Source organism: Eschrichtius robustus, chromosome 13 (assembly GCF_028021215.1).
Source record: "Eschrichtius robustus isolate mEscRob2 chromosome 13, mEscRob2.pri, whole genome shotgun sequence".
Lineage (NCBI taxonomy): Eukaryota > Metazoa > Chordata > Mammalia > Artiodactyla > Eschrichtiidae > Eschrichtius > Eschrichtius robustus.
Window position 1 is genome coordinate 27,601,471 of NC_090836.1, and position 26,048 is coordinate 27,627,518.

General features: G+C 40.8%; 1 protein-coding gene across 1 annotated transcript in view; it reads left to right on the forward strand.

The window, feature by feature from the left end:
* Positions 1 to 1,547: 1,547 nt before the first annotated feature.
* The window catches only part of FGD4 (FYVE, RhoGEF and PH domain containing 4), a 210,687-nt gene continuing 186,186 nt past the window's right edge, over positions 1,548 to 26,048 (forward strand). Inside the window, exon 1 of the mRNA XM_068560069.1 lies at positions 1,548 to 1,728. Coding sequence (XP_068416170.1) covers positions 1,563 to 1,728 — 166 coding nt within the window. The 5' untranslated portion in view covers positions 1,548 to 1,562. The remainder of the gene's footprint in view (positions 1,729 to 26,048) is intronic.

A 26,048-nucleotide genomic window follows, 5' to 3' on the forward strand; every position in this document is an offset into this window, starting at 1 on the left:
GTCTGAATGGATGCATTAGAAATTATGGGGGTAGTCCCTTCTCCTAAGGGGTATATTTATTGGAGTAACAGCCAAGGAGACTGAGACAGTTGAACTGCCTTCTGAAAGGTTTCTTGAGGAGGACTGGGTTATGGGATACACTTCAGGGAGCTGGAGAAGACGTTACCTGGGTGAAAGTCCATCTGAAAAAATGTGGGGTGGCTTCTAAGGTGGGAGTGATGGCTGGGGAATTCTTTCTGCTTGAGCTGGGATACTCGGAACGCTGCTCTTTCCCCTTCCACCTCTGTGGTTTTGGAACACAGCCTCTTCATTATTAGAGCAATGAGTTTTAAAATGCAGGTAAGCAAACCAATTTAAAATTTTTTTCAACTTAGTATTTAGCTGAAGTTAAAAAAAAAAAATGACCTGACAAATTAAAGGACTCTAAAGTGCATTACTAATGAAGTCCCGAAAGTGTTAGTGGTGATGGAGGGGCTGATGCTCTGCAGTTAACCTGTGGACGGTCAGCTCCACTTTCTCTTTTACTTCCACGCACCTCTTCATCTTTCTGTTGCTCGAAGGTCCTGGCAAGATTTTTTAGTTCAGTGAGATAAGGACAGACTTTGGGGCAGAGTCTCGGGTAAGCATTCTAGCTCTGCAGTATTGTGTGACTTTGTGTAGGTTCCGCACCTTGGTTTCCTTATCTGAAATACCTCACTGGTAAGATCATTATCAAGGGCTCAGAAGCAGCTTGAGACATACGTGTAACCCTTGCCGTGTGGCTCTGCGAGAATGGCAGGCCCTGTACAGAGTCCAGAGTAGCTGTAATGATCTCTTCTTTCTCCCCGAGTCCAGGGCGTGGCCCACCGGTGAGCGCGGCTGACCTTCGGCGCACCCCAGGTATGCGTCCGCAGGTGAGCGCCCTCGCCTTCGTGGTTCCGGTCGAGACCCGAGGGCGAGCCGGGGCTCGCTGGGGATGGGGGAGGAGAGAGGGAAGAGGCAGGGGAGGAGAGGGGGAGGGGAAGGGGGAGGGGAGGAGCTGCCCGGAACGCTCCCGGCGGCACCGCGCGCACGCTCCCGGCGGCACCGCGCGAGCGTGCTGGGCTGCTGCCCCAGCGGGATCAGGACGCGGCGGCGGCGGCGGCGGCGGCGGCGGCGGCGGCGGCGGCAGTGGCGACCACAGGCCGAACTCTCGGCGCTCTCGGGGGCTGGCTGGCGATTGGTCCAGAGAGGAGAGGGTGGTGGCAGCCCAAGTCAGCCGCTGCAGTGGCGGCGTCAGGTGAGAGCGCGAGCCGCAGAGACCCGGGCGTGGCGGCTGCCGCACAGGGAGTCGGAGCCAAACTCACGGCGCGGCCCTGGGAGTCCCGGGAGGAAGGGACGAGGAAGCGCTTGCCGAGGAGACGCCGGAGCAGAAGGGCGCCGGCGCCGAGCAGCCCCGAAGTTGTCTCCGTCGAGTCGCGCCGAGCCTGGGCATGCAAGCAACGCCCCCGGGGGTCCGGTCGCCCCTCAGGAGCCCGCCGAGCGCGCGCTTGCGGCCGGACGAGGGCGGGCGAGGGTGCCGAGCCGCGAGCGAACGCAGCAAAATGAGTGGCGAGGGCCACTACAGCTTCAGACGGGTGGCGATCCGGCGGAAGTCCAACCCCTCCTACCTGCCGCCTGGGACCCCCCGGCCGTGGAGTCGGCCCTCGTCGCACCTGCAATGGGCCGAGAAGGCCACGTTCAGGGGCCAGGCCCCCGCAGACGCCCCAGGTAAGCGCCTCGGGAGGTAAGGGGTGGGCGGGGGTGTTGTCGCAGGTGATGGACCGCCGAGCGCCCTGCAGGTGCGCCCCGTCCGCCGTAGCGGTGGGAGCCAGCTCGGAAACCTTCCCAGAGGGCTGCGCCGGGCCGCCCACCCACTTTACCTATTTTGTCCCTTCCCCCAAAGGTCCTTGGCGGGAGCGCGCCTGAGGCTGAACTTATCAGTCCTGGAGGTCACTTACCAGGGAATTCCGGAAGTAAAGGATAACTCTTTTTTTTAAGTTTGATTAGGAATTAATAACCTGTTTTCTAGATACTGAAGTTTAAGGTTTTTCGCTAAGTTGCTTTCGGCAGACCTTGTGAAGGACTAGTACAGTAAATGCGGGAGGCTGATGTTCGTCCTGGCCCGGCCGCCTACCTGTTGAGTGACCTCGGACCAGCAATCCTGAGTCCTCCGGTTTTCCCTTTTGAAAAAGACGCTTGAGTGTGAAAAGCTGCAGGTCTCTCAGAAGGAAACATGTTCCTACTATCAAGAAATTCAATTTTTATTGTGGTTTTGTGTTGATAAATTAAGATATCAGTAATGCGGTATTTTGAATTCTGAATTCTCCATCGACTCTTAGTCTTGGAAGAAATCCTCAAAATGATCTGTTGCATCCCACAACTTCTCCTTCGCTCTTTAAAGGCATTCTGTTCTCCCTAGGCGGGCTTGAAGCTACGTAGAACACATTAGGGATTTTTTTTCTTGAATTGCAAAACTTTTCTTTAACCCCCACCCGCGGCTTTTGAGCTCCTATTGTGCCATAAGCAGAGATGGCTTGTATATAGACCAGTTATGAGGCAGAAACCTTATTTGAGTAGCAGAAATACAAATGCTTTTATTCACTTACGCTCATTTTATTATTATTAAGCAAAGCTGTTATGATGGTTTAACTGTGAAGTCTTGGAGCTTTAAAATTGTTCTCTGTTCCGTCCTGAAGCTGTAGTACTTACTCATAGGACAGAAAAGCATGGTGGGTGATGAATTACAAATTTATAGCCACATTAGGTAAGGGCAGAAATAGTGATGTGAGAAAATATATAAACAAGTAATCGAATCACAATGCTTTAGGTCTCAATTTCCTCATCTTCGAAATGAAGACTCTGGTGAAATAATCTCTAAAATCTCTTCCAGATTCACTCTAAAATGAGTAGAAGGGTGTTTTCTTCCTTTTAAGTGAGAATTCGTTATTTTGTTTTGAAGTTACTTATTTATGAATTTTTTAATTGTTTGAGCTACTCGATTTCTTAATCATCAGCAGTTTTCAGTTGGAGGGTAAAGGGATCCAATTTCTTTACATCATTATTTTACTGAAAATCTCGTGCTTAGTTTCAAACTCTTTGAGTAGGTGAGCAAAAGATGAATTGCCTCCTAGAAGTAGGAGTGAGCAGTATAAATCATTTCTGCATGGCAGCTGTGCTTATGGAAGAGTCCTTTTTCCTTTTCTATTCTCTTTTTTCTACAGAGAAAATCCAGAACACTTTCTTTTTTTTTTTTTTAACAAGATGGAGAACCTAGCAATAACTTTTCTAATCTGTTAGGGTGTCTCAGTATTGTTTAAAAGAACTCAAAGTTCTTGTTGCCATTATTTTCAGGGTTGAAAATTAATTACTGGATCTTCCTAGGTATGATTGTTCCTCTTTACCATGATGTAATCTATAGTATCTGTTGGAGAGTGACCTAATGTTTTGAAAAGTAGTCTGACACTGTTGAGTGACCTCACCCCATTCAATTTGGTGAGGTAAAAACATTTTAGAAATTGCTTCCTTCTTTGAATCTAATCTGCCTGCCTATTAAGTTTCATCCAACTGTTTATCATTATATAAGTAGGATCCTCCCCTCATCAAAAAGTAAACCAGGTTTAAATTCCCAAGAAGTGCCAATTTACTCTCTAGTACCTAGAAAAGTATTTATATATGGAAACTACAACATTTAGACCCATTACATGTATAATGGATGTTACTCATAATTGAAGTGTTACCTTCCCTCTTGAAGAAGGAACAAAAACTAAGAATTCAGTTTAGTGGTATTGTGTTATATTCCGTGACTGTGAAATCCGTTATTTTTAGAGTTCTCTGCTTTTTCTCAAAAAAAAAAAAAAAGAAAGAAAGGGAAAGACAAAGAAAAAAAGTCTACCAACCACATCCTCCATATATATCTGAATGGCAATGTCCTCATCTAGGTGAGGTAATTAAATTAAGACATAGGCTTTGGGGTCATATAGTGCCCAAGTTCAAGTCCTTATACTACCGGTTTTATGAATTGAATCAAGTCTCTTAATTTCTCAATTTCTTCATCTGGACAATGGAGATAACAGTACTTTATAAGATTGTGGGGAGAATAAAGTAAGATTATATAGATAAATGGCTGACACAAAACAAGCATGCAGGTTAGAATCATAACAAGGAGTCATTATCCGTTTCTGTTTCCCAAAATGTCTGGCACTAGGACTGGCACATAAGAGACACTGTAAATACTTGTTGGATGCATGAAAATCCTTCCCCTATGGTGTTCATAATAGCTACTGTTTATTGAGTGCATTTTCTATATCTAAGAACTGTGCTTTGTGATGCACACCTGAATATGTATGTGTATGAATTTATTTCACAACAATTTTAATAGGTAGGTAGTATTATGCCCATTTTCCAGCTAAAGAAATTGAGGCACAGAAAGTTTTACTAACTTGCTTGGAATCGTAAACTGGTACTTGTTTAGCTAGATTCAAATTCAAGTGTGCCTGGCATTAAAGGCAGTGCTCTTAACCACACATCACATAAATCATATAATTCCATTATGGTAAGAACATACATTTAAAGGGATATTTTATACACATACAGTAGGATGAAAATTTTCTTATTTTGTGTGTGTGTGTGGTTTTGTTTTGTTTTTTTTTTTTGGTCCAGCTTTTTTCTGTGCCTTTCCCTTTTTTCTTTTCTATAGTCTGAATATCTGAAACTCTTGGGGGTGGGGGAGAATTTGTCTATTGAATATCACTGAAGGTAGCGTATTTCCTTAGTTACTCCTTAGTTTTATGGGAATCCTGAAGGATCCTTATTGAAGATGCCTTTTTTTATAAAATATGTTTGTTTCTACTTCCAACCCATGACCACTTTGATCAGCCAAGCATTTCTCTGACTTGAAGAATGTGTAAATTTAGTTCAGGTTTGCTAAGGAGAGATCAGCATTGTTGTCATTAATTTTTCCACTTAGGCTTAGTGTAGGTCTGCAGACTTTCTTATAAGTTGACTTGGATGGAAGGCAGATTTTTCCTGCACCATCCTTTTATCCAAGGTGTAGCCTCTTCAGTATGGGTCCCAGATTCAGTCCTTTCCCATTTCACAAGCTCAAGGCCCATGTCTCCCCTTCCGCTGCAAGAGCTGCAGTTCCTGGGCTCTAGGTTCCCCCACTGGAGTTTAGGTTTATTGTTCTTTTTCTTTTTTTCTCTTGTCCTTGGGAATCTCCTTTATTTTCTTATGATTTCAGCAATACATTTAAAAGTATATCTGTTGTAATTTATTCAGCATCTGGGTGCTTTGTGGTGAAGGACTTTATACACTATTTGCGCAGACTTTCTATAAGTAGAATTCCTTTTTCCAATTCTCACCATGGTTAGAATACTTGATTTTCAACACATACTCCAATATCCTGAGCACTTTTTGAGGACTAATTTTACCTTTGTTGGAGGAGGAGGGATGAAGATTTGGGTTATAGCAATAAGAGTAATTACTGTTTATTGAATGCTGGTTCTGAACCAGGACTATATGTGTATTACTTATTCTTATTGACAGCACTGCAAGATAGATGGTATTATCATTTTAGAGAAAAAGAAAAACCAAGTTGCAGTGCTCTACAACCAGCCTAAGCTTCAGAGATAGGATTTGAACCAGGTCTCTCTGGCTTCAGTACTCACATGCTTATAATACTAGTTCTTAAGGTTTCCCAGAGCTTTGGAGGCAAAGTGCAATACAGTTACTGTGTTTCATATATGTTAGGGCTAATATTGTTTGTAACATTAATGAATGCATATTATATTTGAAACAGTGATCTAAACACAATTTAGCTAAAGATTTATAATAAAATGGTGATGTTAATTTCATCAATGATTCTTAGAAGCTGCTTAAGATGGACTTTGAAATAGGAAAGTCCTTCAGAGGATCAGGAACCAGGAAGAGTTTTCTTTTTTCTTGGAAGGCCAAGAGCAGTTTAAAGAGTAGTCAGTCGTCTTTCAATGAATAGCCATGTAAACTTGTGAACCTAGGAACATTGAGAGACTTTTAATCCACAATCACCTATTTGCTTGCATTCCTTTCCTCTACTGAGAAAAACTCAGGGTCATGGATCTAACTGGTGACAGAGAAGAGGACCTGGACTTATTGGGGTAGGAATTAGGGGTTGGCCCAAGGCCATTACGTCTGTATTAAAGGGCACGTGGATTCAATCTTGGTGTAGTCAGGGTGACCCTCTTGTTACGGATTAATGCAGCTGGTGATTTGAAGTTGAAGCCAGTGCTCATTTACCATTCTGAAAATCCTAGGGCCCTTTAGAATTACGCTAAATCTACTCTGTCTGTGCTCTATAAATGGAGCAACAGAGCCTGGTGACAGTACATTTGTTTACAACATGGTTTACTGAATATTTTAAGCCCTACTGCTCCGAAAAAAATATTCCTTTCAAAATATCACTGCTCATTGACAATGCACCTGGTCACGCAAGAGCTCTGATGGAGACGTACAACCAGATTAATGTTTTCATGCCTGCTGCCACGATATCCATTCTGCAGCCCATGGATCAAGGAGTCATTTCTTCTTCTTTTTAAATTAATTAATTTAATTTAATTAATTGGCTGTGCAGTGTGGCTTGTGGGATCTTAGTTCCCTGACCAGGGATTGAACCTGTGCCCTCAGCAGTGAAAGTGCAGAGTCCTAACCACTGGACCACCAGGGAATTCCCCAAGGAGTCATGTCAACTTTCAAGTCTTATTATTTAAGAAATGCATTTTATAAGGCTATAGTTATCATAGATAGTGATTCCTCTGATGAATCTGGGTAAAGTCAATTGAAAATCTTCTGGAAAGGATTCACCATTTTAGATGCCATTAAGAACATTTGTGATTCATGAGAAGACGTCAGAATACCAACATTCACAGGAATTTGGGGGAACTTGATTCCAGCCCTCGCGGATGAATTTGAGGGGTTCAAGACTTCAGTGGAAATAACAAGAGAGCTAGAATAGAAATTGAGCCTGGAGATGTGACTGAGTTGCTGCAGTCTCATAGTAAAACTTGAATGGATGAGGAATCGCTTTTTATGGATGAGGAATCGCTTTTTATGGATGAGTAAAGAAAGTGGTTTCTTTTTTTTTTTAAATTTATTTATTTTTATTTATTTATGGCTGTGTTGGGTCTTCATTTCTGTGCAAGGGCTTTCTCTAGTTGTGGCAAGGGGGCCACTCTTCATCGCGGTGCACGGGGCCTCTCACTATCGCGGCCTCTCTTGTTGCGGAGCACAGGCTCCAGACGCGCAGGCTCAGTAATTGTGGCTCACGGGCCTAGCCGCTCTGCGGCATGTGGGATCCTCCCAGACCAGGGCTCGAACCTGTGTTCCCTGCATTGGCAGGCAGATTCTCAACCACTGCGCCACCAGGGAAGCCAAGAAAGTGGTTTCTTGAGATGGACTCTACTCCCAGTGAAGATACTGTGAAGATTGTTGAAATGACAACAAAGAGTTAGAATATGATCAATACATAGACTGAGTTGATAAAGCAGAGGTAGGGTTTGAGATTGACTCCAATTTTGAAAGAAGTTCCACTGTGGGTAAAATGCTATCAAATAGCATTGCATGCTACGGAGAAATCGTTTATGAAAGGAAGAGTCAATTGAAGTCAGCAAACTTCATTGTCTTATCTTTAAGAAATTGTCACAGCCACTCCAACCTCACCCTGATCAGTCAGCAGCCATCAGCATCGAGGCAAGAACCTCCACCTTGCAAAATGATTACGACTTGCTGAAGGCCCAGATGATGGTTAGCATTTGTTAGCAATAAAGTATTTTTTTAAAATTTTATTTATTTTTTGGCTGTGTTGGGTCTTTATTGCTCCGTGCTGGCTTTCTCTAGTTGCAGTGAGCGGGGGCTACTCTTCACTGCCGTGCACAGGCTTCTCATTGTGGTGGCTTCTCTTGTTGTGGAGCACAGGCTCTAGGTGCATAGGCTTCAGTAGTTGCAGCACGCGGGCTCAGTAGTTGCATCACGTGAGCCCTAGAGCACACGGACTTCAGTAGTGCAGTGCGTGGGTTCAATAGTTGCGGCACGTGGGCTCTCGGGCGAGTGGGCTTCAGCAGTTGTGGCTCGCGAGCTCTAGAGTGCAGTCTCAGTAGTTGTGATGCATGGGCTTAGTTGCTCCGCTGCATGTGGGATCTTCCCGGACCAGGGCTTGAACCCGTGTCCCCTGCATTGGCAGGCGGATTCTTAACCACTGCGCCACCAGGGAAGTCCAATAACGTATTTTTAAAGTACGGTATGTACAGTTTTTGGAAACATAATACTGTTGCACACTTAATAGACTGTAGTGTACTGTAGACATAGTTTTATATGTACTGGAAAGCCAAAAAATTGTGACTTGCTTTATTACAATATTCACTTTAGTGCAGTGACCTGGAACTGAACTGCAATATCTCCAAGGTTTGCCTGAAAATTCTTTTCTACATGCATTTGCTGGAAAGTTGATTGAAAAAGGATTTAAGCATAATGCATTTAATTTTATGGATGTGAGTATAGTGTGTGAGATTCAGTAGGTTTAGACACGAGCTCATGAATCTGTATTTTTTAAAAGTATATCAGATAATTCTGATAATCAGCTTGGTTTCCAAATGCCATCCTACCGACTGCATCAAAATTACTTGTAGTGCTAATTAAAAACCAGCAGTACCTTAGATAGAATGAGTCAGAATCTCCAGCGGGTAGGGTTAGCTGTATTTTTGACAGAGCCCCAGATGATTCTGATGTGCAACCAACTTTATCAACTACTCTGCATTTCCAAGCTAGGGTAAACCCCACCTTTGGTCTTGAGCCCAGACAACCAACATTTTTTAGGTGCACGGCAAAGAATGATATAGATTGTCCCTCAACTAACACATCATATTGGCCCTCTGTATTTTTGGCAAACTTTTTGCCCATTTCCGGTTGATTTCTAATTGTATTTTTTACATTTGGTATACTTTTTTGCTTTGTTCTTGTTTCTCAGCTTAACCCGTAAGTTGAAGTAGACTTTAATTTACGCTGATAGACAATTTATATCCAACTGGAGTATCTGACGTGAACACAGTGACCTTTCATTTCAGTCTTGGTTTCTTAGTGTCCTTTATTGCTGCCCTCTCTTTCTTTCCTAATCTGGAGGATGAATCCACTCCTCATTTCACAGGTTCTTTGTCCTACACCTCCACTTCTCTCCAAATGAGGTCTTCCTAGACTTTAAACTTTGATATTCTCTGGAGCTTTCTTCCTTAAACTGCTACATATACTTCCGTTGCTGCCTCCGCTTCTTCATCCCCTCATCCTGTCCTTCTACCCACTTCCTTTTCTTGTTCTAGGCTGGCTTCTGTTCTAAACTTGATCAGTGTTCTAAGTCAGCAGTGAATTCCTACGTATTATCCAGTAGCCTGTTTGTAGCCCTTATTGTTTTTTTCTGTTTTTGTTTTTGGCCGTGCAGCGAGGCTTCCCTGACCAGTGAAAGTGCCAAGTCCTAACCACTGGACCGCCAGGGAATTCTGCGGTCCTTATTCTTAATTTCTGGGTGGTATTTCCTTATTTTTTCTTTTTTTGGCCATGCCATGTGACTTGTGGGATCTTAGTTCCCCAACCAGGGATCGAACCCGCGACTTTGGCAGTGGAAGGGCAGCGTCCTAACCACTGGGCCGCCAGGGAATTCCCGGTATTTGCTTCTTTTTAAAGCTCTTTTCTTGGTCCTGATTTTCATACTTCAACTGGATCTCCAAGTTTATTCCTTTGACTAGGTCATTTTTCTCTTTTCTCTCCTCCAGCATTCCCATTATTTCCTGCCACCTCTTATTTGGTGGTGTCATCCACCCTCTGGGCTTCTTTCTCTTAATCTTTACTGCTGAATAAATGTAAATATTCTAAGGGCATCAAATTGCAGCTCCTTTTTCTGCTGCAATCTAGCCCCTCCTCCTGACTTTCTTGGAGGAATTATTAACCTTGCTTTTGTTAGACTTCAAAGTTTATTTTAAATCTGCTCTTCCCTCTTATCTACTTGCTACCGAGTTAGCCACCCAGTTGTTATTGATTCTTCTTCATTTCATGATGGTGGCCTTTGTCTTATTTCAGGGCACTTTTCCCACCAGCTATCCACATTACGTCGCCCCCCTCCCCCAATTAATTTTCTTAAATCTGGGTATTGTTCATCTGCTTCCCATGGTCAAAGCTTTCTATGGCTCCTAACTGCCTGTTATTGATGTTTATAATGGAATACTCTATATCCAATTCAGTGACTTTGGTTAAACCTTTGCCAGTAACCCTTCAGTATAGAAATGGACCTTTCAAAATTCATATAAACATTTAGTCTTATTTGAACTATTCAATATTAAACCTAGAATAATCATGCATTAGTCATGCTTTAGGAGTTGTGTGTGTGTGTGTGTGTTTTCAGGAATAAATTTGGCATTGTCTGTAGAGCATTGTCCAGAATTAGTCATCTGTCCTTGGAATGCAGTTAATAGTGGGTGGACATTAGCACCAGAAAGTACTCTGAGAGCCCGTAATCTGTTTTGTATTATTGCCTCACTTATGCAGGAATAGAGTGAACACAAACCCAGCTGCTGTGCCCCTCTCATACACATACCCACTCACTGGAATTAAACTGTCAACTTCACCAACTGCTGCATCTGCAGAAACCAGGGAGCTGCTTCCGTTCTGGGGACTGCACCGAGCCGCAGTGAAGCCTTGCTGCAGACAGGTATCTAGTCTGCTCTGCAAGGCTGGATTGTTCCCTGGGGCCTCTGGCAGAATTTTGTGTTAGGACACATGTTAATCAGTAGCCTTTAAAAGTGCCATGACTTTACCATATGCTATTTGTATTTTTAAAACACGTGCTAATGAGTATGTTTAGGAGGTGAAAAGTCAGTATGTAGAGCCAAATAAATTATAAGATACCCCAGCTGAAGAATACTGAGGGATCATTGCTTATAGTTTCAAGTGCAATGTAGTATAATGTATGGGAAGTTATCAAATTATAGACAAATTCGGTTAAAATTAATTCCTAAAAACCACTTGTAGAAAAATACAACTTTTAAACAAAAGTCATCTTTATTTCCTCTACAGAAAATTGACTAACATGTAACATTTCTTTTCCTAAAACATGCTACCTTACCTTAATGGTGTCATATTGATGATGAACCAATATTGATAAGTGATGTTGGGAATCCAAAGATGAATGGGACAGATTTCCATCCTAGAAGGGGGATATGATGTATAATAAACACCAGGGTATAAGGTCACATTGGGTGTAAGAACAGTGACCAGAGTGATCATATTTCAGAGGAAGGCACGTTTTTGACTGTGCTGCGTCCACACTTTGAGGAAGACTGCATATCTGACTTGTGCCTTTGGAGTTACCCATGAGCCCGTGTGCTGGTTCATGCATCTGATTGGAGCACCTTCCTGCTGACACAAGCTGAAAATCCATAGCAGGCTGGAAAAGCAAGTCTACCCACAGGTTCCATTCAGAGCCATTAGCCAATTAATTCCATCAGTATATCTGTGTTCTCTTTTCAGATCCTTATATCCTTCATTATAAATTTTCCTTCCTAAGATCCCACTAAAGCTGGATCTTTCAGTCCTTCAACAAGTGTTTCAGTGTTTACTATGGACCAGGCAGTTGTGTTGGGGCCTAGAAATCAAGGTGAGAAGAATACATTCTAGTGGTTTAGAGTGTGGGCTCTGGAGTTGGACTGGCTGGGTTTGAATTCTTCTCTAGTAATTAACTGGGTGACTTGGAACTCTTTTTGACTCAGTTTCCTCATCTATAAAATGATAACATGATATATTACCTCCATCGTGGAGTTGTCGGAAGAATAAAAATGTTATTGTTTTTAAAGGGCTTAGAACAGTGCTTGGGAAATGTTCAAATAATAACTTTTTTGGTATTTTTGTTAGGCTTAACACAAATACTACTCTCACAGTTTGGGTTTCTTTTTGCATCTTATGTGTATCTCTGATCTAGCGCTGTCTCTCTGGATTGTGATTGGTTGTTTACATTTGTACCTACTGAGTACAAGTTACTGCCCAAGGTACAAGCTTTTTAGGCACATATTTTCCCACCCCCTTTTATCCACTTCCCGCTTAGTCCTTTCCTCCCCTTAGTCCCTGCCAAAACTGCCTTTTACTGCTGGCCTCTCTCCTCAGTATTTCCTCCTGTGCTATCTTGAGCCCCACTTTTATGTCAGACTTCCTTAAAGCCTGAATTGCATCAGAGAACCACACCCTGCCTCTGTTTCCTGACTGAAGCCTGGCTTTCACCTTTAATGCCGGTTCTCTGGTGACTCAAGTGGCAGTTGATCTTCCATGGTCCACATAGCTGCTGGTCAGGACCTGTGGTCAGCTCTCTCTTAGCTTTTAAATCCTCCTGCATTCACTCTTGCCAGCCACCTCCACTTCACTAAATTTCTCCTTGTTTTTCCTGTGCCTGTCGCACCATTCCCTAACTTGAGTCATCCATTGCCATTGCTCCTCAGGGGCCCCTCAGAGTCCACTCAAGGGCTCGGTAAATATTGGGTTAACAGAAGAACCCCAAACTAGCTTGGCATATCTTGCTTCAACATAAGAATTTTCTGACAACGCTGACAGAATATGGAATTGGTTTCCTTTGGTGGTCGTGAGTTCCTTATTACCGAGGTTATTCAAGGAGAGGCAAGATGGCTTCGTGGCTATAGAGGAGACAGAATGTCAGATGTAACCTTTTCTGACCAGTAATCCCAGCTTGCACACTAAAATATTCTGTCAGTGGTCTCAGCTGTCCTGTGTCTGCACCATTCATGTTCTCCTATCAGCAGTATGTACTAGTTTTGTGCAGGGGTGTATTGTGAGGAAAGGCTTGGGAATAGTATACTTTGTTCTCCTTGAGATTTCATGGACTAGATATCCCTTTTAGTGTAACAGTTCTGATTATTCCTGGCATCCTTTCTGATGCTGTGATATGTCTTGATTCGAGAGTATACTGGAGTTTGTAGGCCCTGGGTTGCTCCTCCACTGAAAGGCCTCAGAATGCTTCGTCATGTTGTCAGGAGTTTCATTATCTTATATCTATCATTTACCATTGCAGGTGTCCCCTCCTTGAACAGTCTTTTTTTTTCTTTGCCTGTTATTTCTCACTATTAGGACTTGGCTTTTAAGGTCAAAACTACTAATGGTGCTCCTTTCTTCTGCCCATCTCTAAAGGGCATACTTTAAAAAGCAATCTGACAAGTAGAAACTAGGCATGATCAGAAGCAAGATTTTAATTTCCAGCTCTCATACAAAAAGATGAGATTGTAGAACATCTGAGACCTGAAGCATCACTGTATTGTTTTCCGTCTCAATGTATTTCATAAAATCTAAAATATTTTATCAAATCTTTTTAACATTTTAACATCTCTGAAATTGGGATGCTTTTTTCAATTGGTGCTGGTTAAAAAATTGTGAGACATTGAAATGTAGACTGGCCTAAATTTTAAAACATAACTATAATATTTACTGCCTCTGAATAGTAGCAAAGATTATGAATTTGTGGAATATATAACTGAAAACATTGACTAACATCCCCACCCCCTTCTCTAAACCCAAACATACTATGTGTGATTTTATCTTCTATATCTGTGACTACTTCTTCAGCCTCTTAATTATAATTAACAATCATAAGAGTCAAAACAATAATAGCTATCATTTATTGAGCAATTGCTTTTTTGGTCAGACATTGTCCTAAGAGCTTTACATGCACAGACTCAATCATCACTAGTAAGATCTGTAATCCACATTATACAGAAGAGGAACCAGAAGTCCAGACAGATTAAATAATTTGTCCAAGTTTACCTGGCTGGGGAGCCAGGATTTTAAACTCAGGCTCTTAACCCATGTACTTTCCTACCTCCCATAAATTTCTTATTGCCAGTTTTTTTGTTTGTTTGTTTGGCTGCATTGTGTCTTTGTTCTGCGCACGGGCTTTCGCTAGTTGCCGCGAGCAGGTGTTACTCTTTGTTGCGGTGCGCTGGCTTCTCGTTGCGGTGGCTTCTCTTGTTGCAGAGCTAGGGCGCGGGCTTCAGTAGTTGTGGCTCGTGGGCTCTAGGGTGCAGGTTCAGTAGTTGTGGTGCACAGGCTTAGTTGCTCCGCGGCATGTGGGATCTTCCGGGACCAGGGTTCGAACTCGTGTTCCCTTCATTGGCAGGCGGATTCTTAACCACTGCGCTACCAGGGAAGTCCCTTATTTGCCAGTTTTTTTTAACATCTCTGAATATAAGGATAGTAATTATTGATCTTCAGTAATGGGGAAGATACTGTCTCTGATATTTTTGTCTAGTTTATCCAGAGTATTAAAAAGAGTAACTCTGGTCAACTGCAGCTAGTGAGGAAGGGGAAAAAAAGACATTTCAAGGAAAAGGGAAAACATATTCTTAAAAAAGATTCTGAAGATGGAAACAAAAAGTAGCTTTCTGGTCTTTGCTGAGCAATCATACCTCTTGGGAATACTCACCTAATTCAGGCTTCTACTGCTTTCTTATCATATCTCATTAGCAGGGTGATGGTTATGTACTAAACTTTGAAATTATGTAAATAGTATTAATTTTCAAGAATCCTGTTAAATTTGAGATGTTCTACAAAAACAGGCAAAACTGCCTTTCTCCTCTTTTATTCCATTAAAAAAAACTATAATGGATAGCTATATAACAATGCATAGAATAATATAGAATGTATATATTAACATAATATATATTAATACTATTATATATACAGGTACATATGTATATATAGTATTAATATATCAATACCATGATCCTATTGGTATATGTTGGCAAACCACTTTAATTTTTCTAATTAAGAGAATTATGCATAGCTTTTTTCACTCTTTTAACATCTTAGTGTAATAAAAACTTGGATGTGAGTAGTTACACTCAGACAGGCTGTCCCCCATGGAAGAACTAGGGAACTGACTAGGGTGCTAATTAGAACCCTTTATAGTCCTTTTACAGAAAGCGGTAAACTCATGCCACTGGTTATGTAAACAGTGAAAAGAAGGGAAGAGAAGGATTCAGGAGGAAGCAGGGAGGAAACTGCCAATGATGGCAGTCATTGTTCTGAAGTCGGTGTGGTGCCCAGTATAAGCTCATTCTCATTGAGAACTAATGCCCGTTTCTGAGTTTTGGAACTGAATGACCAACTTGTATGTGTTTTTGTTAACCTGGGAGATTTGCCTTAACCACATTGTGGGCATTGGGGAGGTAGAAAAAAGAAATAGAAAATTAAAAGATATTCACATAATCCCTACCTTCAGTGGGCAGCTGTCATCATACAGTGTCTGAAGGCCTCTGATGAACCAGCTGGCAGGGATGGGGGAGGTGCTTCTTTTCCTCATGGTCTTGATGGTGGCTCATTTCTGTAAACTTAAAAAAACTGTACTGACAATTCCATCTATCACTGCTGCAGTAAATGTACTTATTTCAGAATAGTCATTCCTGCATATCTTTTGTTAATTGTTCATTTCTGGCATAGATTCCTGGGTCACTACAGTTATACTTTTTCATCTAGAAAAGGGATTTTTAATCTCCTTATTTTGGGTCTCAAAGCTAGCGCCTTACCATTAGTTCCTGCAAATGCTATAGTGGCTCATTGAGAAAATAGGCTTTGTTATGGACATTTGGAAAAGTTGAATAGTTTGTGTCTGCTTATTTTCCTTTATCCAGAAAGCACCCCCCTCAGAATAGATTAAAAGAGAATAATTCCCCTTTATTAAATTTTTTCTTTTAATAGTTTCCTTTTGCTTGTGTGTTAAATGACACAACTTTTTATTGTAGACCTGAAAGGCTTGACTAATATAAAATTTCAGTCAGTTGAAACCTTACTTGCAATGTTTAAAAAGTATTGAGTTCATCTGCTTCACATCTTTACTTACTACATACACCTCACTGAGTCCTCTCCTTGGCCATCTTATTTAAAATTGGAAGCCCCACTCCTATACTCCTTTACTTGTTTTATTTTTCTCTACAACACTTACCACTAACTCTTAATTTTTTAAAATCTTATTTTCTGTCCCTCCATCCCCACCCCAATATACACTAAATCCCATGAGAGCAGGGGTTTTTGTCTGTTGCATTCTCTTTCCCAAAGGCAGGGTACAGTCAGGATGCTCAATACGGATGCTGCCGAGCTTGGGCCTAAGGACCTGTTCTCAGCGGCTGGTCTGTGACACAGGGAAGGAGGTGGCGGTTGTTTGTGTTTGGGGTGAAGGTGAGCATTTGACACATCTTAGAGGTAAAGTGCCAGGTCTGGGCCCTTTGCACCAAAGCACCAGCAGCCACAGCAACAGAGACACCATGGGCTGGTGTTTTAATGGGAATAGGTGGAGTCAGTGTGGGATCAAACCGAGCTGAGAATAAGGTAGACATAGGAGTTGGTATGAGGCCTTCAGTTCATCAAGTTGAGCTGTGTATACAGAGGAGCTTTTTTCATCACCTCTTTTAGTAATTTGTTGAATAATTTTAACATGAAGATGAAACTTTCCATTAGCATCATGAGAGCAGTAGCCATGCTTGTCTTGTTCCCTGCTGTTTGTCCAGCACTTAGCAGAGTTCTGGTTCATGTTAGGTGTTTGTGAAATGCTAATTGAGTGAGTGAGTGAATGAAATCCCATGTTGAGTGCTACATTTCAAAGTGCATATTTTATGCGGGAAAGGGTGTGGAGAGAAGGAACCCTCCTACATTGTTGGTGGGAATATAAATTGGTGCAGCCATTATGGAGAAAAATATGGAGGTTTCTCTAAAAACAGAGTTACCATATGATCCAACACTCTCGGGCATATATCCAGAAAAGACAAAAACTCTAATTCAAAAAGATTCACACACCCCAATGTTCGTAGCAGCACTATTTATAATAGCCAAGACATGGAAGTAGCCTAAATGTCCATCGACAGATGAATGGGTAAAGAAGATGTGGTATATGTATACAATGGAATATTACTGAACCATAAAAAAGAATGGAATAATGCCATTTGCAGCAACATGGATGGACCTAGAGATTATCATACTAAGTGAAGTAAGTCAGAAAAAGACAAATATCATATGATATCACTTGTTTGTGGAATATAAAATATGGTACAAATGAGCTCATTTACAAAACAGAAACAGACTCACAGACATAGAAAACAAACTTATGGTTATCAAAGGGGAAAAGGGCTGGGAGGGGTAAATTAGGAGTTTGGGATTAGCAGATACAAACTACTATATACAAAATAGAGGGGAGTGGGATGAATTGGGAGATTGGGATTGACATATGTACACTATTGATACTATTTATAAAATAGATAACTAATGAAAACCTACTGTATGGCATAGGGAACTCTACTCAGTGCCCTGTGGTGACCTAAATGAGAAGGAAATCCAAAAAAGAGGGGATATATGTATACGTATAGCTGATTCACTTTGCTGTACAGTATAAACTAACACAATATTGTAAAGCAACTATACTCCAATAAAAAAAAATAAGATAAACAACAAAGCCTTACTGTATAGCACAGGGAACTATATTCAGTATCTTGTAATAACCTATAATGAAAAAGGATATAAAAAATATATATGTATATATATCTGAATCACTTTGCTGTACACCAGAAACTAACACAGACATTGTAAATGAACTATACTTCAATTAAAAAGAAAATTCAAAGTGCATATTTTATGCCCGATATATAAAAATCTAGTTAATATGCAAGCTTTATCACCATCTTATCTCAGTTTTTTCTTTACTCAGTTTCTTTATTTTTCCAACATAGCATTCCTTTAAATAAGTTTCCTTGGTAATTTTGAGAGATGATTCAATTTAAAAGTGCATTAACTATATAACTTTCAAAACTATATGTTTTATGTAACAAAGTATTCTCTAATTATAGCTGTTGGAGTTACATTACTGTTAATTGTTTCTTTGAGACAAAGTTACATCTGTGAGAATCTCTATCATGGGTTGGGGGTGGGGTGCAATGAAAAAAATTCTTTGGCAAAGCAAAGGGATTGGCTCTCTGTAAATTTAAGCTGAACTGCATAACAAGCTGAGCCTTTTCCCTTGGTTTTCTAAGGTTCTTCACACACTCTGTTCCTTTTCAGCTCTTTTAATTCATGCTATATTCTCAGACTTTCTGTCTACACTTACAAAATGGAGGAGAACCTTAAACCACAGTAATATGTTCTGTGTTATTAGCTTGCATTAGGTGTTCCTTAGCCACAGAAAAGTTGGTTATCCTGTAACTAAAATATGAGGCTCAGGTGAGCAGTAATAGTTTAAATACAAATAACTTTTTACAGCTGGAATATTTAAAATAGTTTTGTTCCCTCCCTCCATGGGTAAACTTCATGCACATGAAAATAATTTTATATTTGTAGGTTAAATTCATTTCTTAGCTCCTTTGAAATAGTCTGGCCTTTTCAAAAAAGAAAGCTTTAATCATACTGTCTTCCTTACAAAAGGTCACTTCCTTCATGTAAATTAGGATATTTTTGCATCTGGGTCCACTCTGTGGTTTCTTTATGGGTATAATTAACTTAATTGCCTTCTCAGTGCTTTATGATAGGAAAATGGGAACTACTTTAAACTTTTGTAGGTATTGACATTTAAAATGATTAAACTTGTGAACAAGGTTCAACTTTATTCTGCTGCAGAAATCTGCACAGTATGATGAGGCACAATATGGTGTTTGACTGAATTTCGTGCACTGTATGTAAGTCATGGAATATGCACAAGATAAAAAAAAAATCAATATATGGTGAATGATAGAAATTTCTGTTCTGAGAGGAGTAACTTCGTTTCTTGAAACTGGGGTAAAAGTGGTTGAGAGATCTGGCTCAGTAATCAGACAGGCCTTAGCTTAAATCCTGCCTCTGCCACCTTACAGCTTTGGAAGGGTTGCATAACCTCCCTAAGACCATTTTTTTTATAAAACTGGGATAATGAAAGTATTTATTTCATAAGGTTGTGAAGGATTAAATGAAGTAATGCATGTAAAGCTTGATACATTTCCATAATCAGTATGCAATAAATGCTAACTATAAATTATGTATATATATTTTGTGTGTGTGTGGTATGTATATTGGAATTGGGCCAGGCCCTTTTGAAGATGTCTCATAAAACTAATGTAGCAAAACTTCTAGGCAGATACCCATGTTATTTTAGTGAGTACAATCAGCTGATTTCACATTAGCAGATGTCTTTATTTGCTCCTAAAATCTTACAAAGTGAAATTACATTAACATGTCGTATGAATTCCCCTTTACCCTTTTGGATATTTCCCATTTGACCAGAGTCTTTTCATTTTTGGTAAAAGTGAAATATCTTTTCTAGACACACAACCCTACTATTGCACATTATTTCACCCTACCACATATACATTCTGTATGCCACGTATGTACCCTTTGTCATTGTAAAAATTACTTTTCACAATGTTATTGCTCTCTATTGTGGCAGGTAGGAATGTGTCCTTGAACCATTTCTTCACATCTTAGAAAACATTAATATCTCACTTGTTATAGAAATGGTTTGGAAATTATAGTATCTAATAGCACTGCACTTCCACAGGTCATACTTGGCATAACAGTATTAACCCCTAGAACATCAGCCCAACTTGAAAAAGGAAAAAGTATCTGCTCTTAAAATAATGTTGAAAGCTCTGTACTTTATTCATGTTAGCCTTCACTCAGCAAATTCGTTAATAAGCTTGGTTTTAATTTTTCACTGCTCATGCATGGCAAATAAAATGCCACAAATGAGGAAAGGGATGAGAGTTGATCTGTTGGGAAGTGGCTACAGGAGTATGCTTTCAGACGTGACAGTGGAAATTGTCTGACAATCTGATATCAAGAGTAGAAAAAACTCAAAATACCACCCAACATTTCAGTAATGGACAGTCATAATTATATCCTTGTCATCAAAAAAATGTTAAATAATATTCAGCATTGTAGAAAGCAAGATAGTGTATAATTTCCTAGAAATTTCAACTGAAATATTTTCAATTATACCTTCATATACCAGACTACGCATATAGTATAACATAATTAGAAATAGCATTCTGACCATTATATCACAACCAGGCATCTTTTTTCTTCTTTGGTTTCCATTGGCCCCACCTCTTAAGTCTTTGTGAGATCAAAAGAAACTGTTTAATTAAAGGGTCTTAAAACTCTCTACAAATGAAAGTGGTTGGTTAACAAAGAATTTTCTTTTTTGATAATGATTATGATGTTTAAGATGACCATCAATAAGGTATTTGGTTAGTGCAGGATTTCTCAAGTCAGCACTGTTAACGTTTTGGGCTTGATAATTCTTTGTTGTGAGGGGCTGTTCTGTGCATTGTGGGATGTTGAGCAGCATCCCTGGCCTCAATTCACTAGATACCAGTAGCTCTAGACATTGCCAAATATACCTAGAGAGCCAAAATTGCCCCAGGTTGAGAACTATTGGTTTAGTGTAAATGCGTTTAAGTTGGGTGTGAACTTAAATTTATTTATTATTATTATTATTATTTTTTGCTTTTTAACATCTTTATTGGATTATAATTGCTTTACAATGGTGTGTTAGTTTCTGCTGTATAACAAAGTGAATCAGCTATATGTATAAATATATCCCCATATCCCCTCCATCTTGAGCCTCCCTCCCACCTTCCCTATCCCACCCCTCTAGGTGGACACAAAGCCCTGAGCTGATCTCTCTGTGCTATGTGGCTGCTTCCCGCTAGCTATCTATTTTACATTTGGTAGTGTATATATGTCAATGCTAGTCTCTCATTTCGTCCCAGCTTCCCCTTCTACATCTGCGTCTTTATTCCTGCCCTGCCACTAGGTTCATCAGTACCATTTTTTTTAGATTCCATATATAAAATGCATAATTTTCACCCCTGCATCCACTGAGATTCTGATATTTGTAAGGAATATCTGACAACCCTTTTTTAGGGTAGATGAGTAGAAGTCAGCATGGTGAGGTCATGCTTCAGTAACAAACAACTGCATTAACACAGTAGGTTTGTTTTCTACTCCTGCTGAGTACTCATCATGGGGCAGCAGGGCTCATCCAGGATCCAGACTGTTGGAGCAGCCACTATCTGGAGAGCTTCTGGTCACCTTTGCTGAGGCAAAAGGAGTGTGGTTACTTGTGCACTGGGTGTTAAAGTTTCCATCCAGAAGTGGCACACATCACTTTTCTCAGGCCAAAGCGACTCATATGGCTATACTCAAGGGATTGGGGAAGCGCAATCCTATCATATACCCAGGAAAGAGAGAGAAATACTTGGTAGGCAGCACCAGTGACTGCTACTGTATGAAACAAACAATGGTCATTTCAGAAACTGGTTTCTTTACAGTAGGAAAGTGGCTACTAGCTTCATGGGCAGCAAAGGCCTAATGTCTCTGAGGTGGAGGTTTGCAAGGAAATGGTGGGGGCGGGGCAGGGGGTCGAGTAACATAAATTCCTTTTTACTTCCTTTCTCTGCTCTTCTGTTCCAGGGCTTCACCTATGCTTTGGTTAGTGTAAATTTTGTCTGGAGAACATTGGATTATTAATTTCCTTTGTTTCCGGTTTTATAGCAACTTTGCATCTTTTAGCCGTCATAAGTTTTTTTTTTAATTAATTAATTAATTTATTTTTGGCTGCGTTGGGTCTTCGTTGCTGCACGCGGGCTTTCTCTAGTTGTGGTGAGCGGGGGCTACTCTTTGTTGCAGTGCGAGGGCTTCTCGTTGCGGTGGCTTCTCTTGTTGTGGAGCACCGGCTCTAGGCGCGTGGGCTGCAGTAGTTGTGGCTCACGGGCTTAGTTGCTCCGTGGCATGTGAGATCTTCCTGGACCAGGGCTCGAACCCGTGTGCCCTGCATTGGCAGGCGGATTCCTAACCACTGCGCCACCAGGGAAGCCCCGTCATAAGTATTTGATGTGCTGTTGGGACATTGAGATCTGGAGTCACTAGCTGGCCTGCACTTACCTTGAAAACTTTGCTACTCTTTTTTTTTTTTTTTTTTAAACATCTTTATTGAAGTATAATTGCCTTACAATGGTGTGTTAGCTTCTGCTTTATAAGAAAGTGAATCAGTTATACGTATACAATATGTTCCCACTTCTCTTCCCTCTTGCATCTCCCTCCCTCCCACCCTCCCCATCCCACCCCTCTAGGTGGTCACAAAGCACTGAGCTGATCTCCCTGTGCTATGCGGCTGCTTCCCACTAGCTATCTATTTTACATTTGGTAGTGTATATATGTCCATGACACTCTCTTACCCTGTCACATCTCACCCCACCCCCTCCCCATATCCTCAAGTCCATTCTCTGGTAGGTCTGTGTCTTTATTCCCGTCTTGCCACTAGGTTCTTCATGGCCTTTTTTTTTTTTTTTTTCCTTAGATTCCGTATATGTGTGTTAGCATACTGTATTTGTTTTTCTCTTTCTGTCTTACTTCACTCTGTATGACAGACTCTAACTCCATCCACCTCATTACAAATACCTCCATTTCATTTCTTTTTATGGCTGAGTAATATTCCATTGTATATATGTGCCACATCTTCTTTATCCATTCATCTGTCGATGGACATTTAGGTTGCTTCCATGTCCTGGCTATTGTAAATAGAGCTGCAATGAACATTTTGGTACATGACTCTTTTTGACCTATGGTTTTCTCAGGGTATATGCCCAGTAGTGGGATTGCTGGGTCGTATGGTAGTTCTATTTGTAGTTTTTTAAGGAACCTCCATACTGTTCTCCATAGTGGCTGTATCAATTTACATTCCCACCAACAGTGCAAGAGTGTTCCCTTTCCTCCACACCTTCTCCAGCATTTATTGTTTCTAGATTTTTTGATGATGGCCATTCTGACCGGTGTGAGATGATAGCTCATTGTAGTTTTGATTTGCATTTCTCTAATGATTAATGATGTTGAGCATTCTTTCATGTGTCTGTAGGCCATCTGTATATCTTCTTTGGAGAAATGCCTATTTAGGTCTTCTGCCCATTTTTGGATTGGGTTGTTGGTTTTTTTGTTATTGAGCTGCATGAGCTGCTTGTAAATCTTGGAGATTAATCCTTTGTCAGTTGCTTCATTTGCAAATATTTTCTCCCATTCTGATGATTGTCTTTTGGTCTTGTTTATGGTTTCCTTTGCTGTGCAAAGCTTTTAAGTTTCATTAGGTCCCATTTGTTTATTTGTGTTCTTATTTCCATTTCTCTGGGAGCTGGGTCAAAAAGAATCTTGCTGTGATGTATGTCATAGAGTGTTCTGCCTATGTTTTCCTCTAAGAGTTTGATAGTGTCTGCCCTTACACTTAGGTCTTTAATCCATTTTGAGTTTATTTTTGTGCATGGTGTCAGGGAGTGTTCTAATTTCATACTTTTACATGTAGCTGTCCAATTTTCCCAGCACCACTTATTGAAGAGGCTGTCTTTTCTCCACTGTATATGCTTGCCTCCTTTATCAAAGATAAGGTGACCATATGTGTGTGGGTTTATCTCTGGGCTTTCTATCCTGTTCCATTGATCTATATTTCTGTTTTTGTGCCAGTACCAAACTGTCTTGATTACTGAAGCTTTGTAATATAGTCTGAAGTCAGGGAGCCTGATTCCCCCAGCTCCATTTTTCGTTCCCAAGATTGCTTTGGCTATTCGGGGTCTTTTGTGTTTCCATACAAATTGTGAAATTTTTTGTTCTAGTTCTGTGAAAAATGCCAGTGGTAGTTTGATAGGGATTGCATTGAATCTGTAGATTGCTTTGGGTAGTAGAGTCATTTTCACAATGTTGATTCTTCCAATCCAGGAACATGGAATATCTCTCCATCTATTTGTATCATCTTTAATTTCTTTCATCAGTGTCTTATAATTTTCTGCATACAGGTCTTTTGTCTCCTTAGGTAGGTTTATTCCTAGATATTTTATTCTTTTTGTTGCAATGGTAAACGGGAGTGTTTTCTTAATTTCACTTTCAGATTTTTCGTCATTAGTGTATAGAAATGCAAGAGATTTCTGTGCATTAATTTTGTATCCTGCTACTTTACCAAACTCATTGATTAGCTCTAGGAGTTTTCTGGTAGCATCTTTAGGATTCTTTATGTATACTATCATGTCATCTGCAAATAGTGACAGCTTTACTTCTTCTTTTCCGATTTGGATTCCTTTTATTTCTTTGTCTTCTCTGATTGCTGTGGCTAACGCTTCCAAAACTATGTTGAGTAATAGTGGTGAGAGTGGGCAACCTTGTCTTGTTCCTGATCTTAGTGGAAATGGTTTCAGTTTTTCACCATTGAGGACAATGTTGGCTGTGGGTTTGTCATATATGGCCTTTATTATGTTGAGGAAAGTTCCCGTGAACTTAAATTTAAATTAAATTTAAATTAGGTACGAACCAGGGACTTCCCTGGTGGTCCAGTGGGTAAGACTCCGTGCTCCCAATGCAGGGGGCCCGGGTTTGATCCCTTCAGGGAACTAGATCCCGCATGCATGCCGCAACTAAGAAGCCCCCATGCCGCAATGAAGATCCTGTGTGCTGCAACTAAGACCCGGTGCTGCCAAAATAAATAAATAAAAATGAATAAATATTTTTAAAAAATAAGTTAGGTATGAACCAAATGCATCATTAGTCATTTTAGCTACGCAGAACATCCAGTTACCATCATTTCTGGTTGGTCATTTTGGGTACCTTCTGGTCTCACTTTTTTTTGTTGTTGTTGAATGGAGGAGAGAACTGCCTGTGTTTCCTACTTTTGCACATTGTCCATATTGTAACTTGAAAGTACTGACAAAGATTTCTGTGACAAGGAAGTGTACATCATTGTTTTAACTTCACATTATAGGAGCTTCTAGCCTTTTTGGTGGGCCATATAATTCCTAATAGAGTGCCAAGTGCTGGTTGAAGGGAGGAGCACTTGCAACTTGCCTAATTTTACCTGGTGCCCTAAAATAGCTGGTGCTCTTGAATTCAGTCTCTGGATATGCTGAACGCAGTGGGAGAGAGCACCAGAGAATCTATGAGAGAGATGAATGTTGCCAGGCTTTGTTGCCCTGGCCAGGGAGGGTGCTGCTGGCCTTTCTGTCTCATTTTCTCCTCTTTCTCCTCATTCCATCAAGAGTTTTATCATTTCCATATTGGTTTTGCAGTAGCATGAACCAGATAAGGGGATGGGCAAAAGCACCAGAGGAGGCTAGGGCTATGGGAATGCTTTGAGGGAGTTTTAAATAGGCCCAGAAATAATGGCAGAATGTGAGAAGTGCACGGGCGATCAGAGGGGATTTGAGATGTTGGTGTAGAGTGGACATTTTATTCATATTCATATTTGAAGGCCTTCTACATGCCAGGTGCTAAGCAAAGAGTTTTATATACACAGCTTCATTTAGTCCTCCCACCAATTTTCTGAAGCATGTACTGTTATATTTATTTAACAGATGAGGAGGCCAAGGCCTCAGAAGGGTGACTGACTGGCCCAAAGGCTCACAGCTACTAAGTGGTAGAACCAGGACACATCCAGGCTGGTCCAGGTATGAAGCCTGAAGTCGTAACCACAGCATTATTCAGTTAATATGCTGCCAGAAATTACATTTCTAGTTTGTGAGATTTAGAGACACAAATAGTGGAAACTTATCTTTTATTCTAATTAAATAAAAAGAAACTAAAATACTTTGGACCTGTCAACTTAAAAAATATGTGCAACCTAGAAGTTGAAAGTTATGTTGCTTTTTTTAAAAAATTAATTAATTAATTTTTATTTTTGGCTACGTTGGGTCTTCGTTGCCGCATGCGGGCTTTCTTTAGTTGCGGCGAGCGGGGGCTGCTCTTTTGCAGTGCGTGGGCTTCTCATTGCGGTGGCTTCTTTTGTTGTGGAGCACGGGCTCTAGGCGCACGGGCTTCAGTAGTTGTGGCATGCGGGCTCAGTAGTTGTGGCACGCGGGCTCTAGAGCACAGGCTCAGTAGTTGTGGCACACGAGCTTAGTTGCTCCGCGGCATGTGGGATCTTCCTGGACCAGGGATCGAACCCGTGTCCCCTGCATTGGCAGGCGGATTCTCAACCACTGCGCCACCGGGGAAGC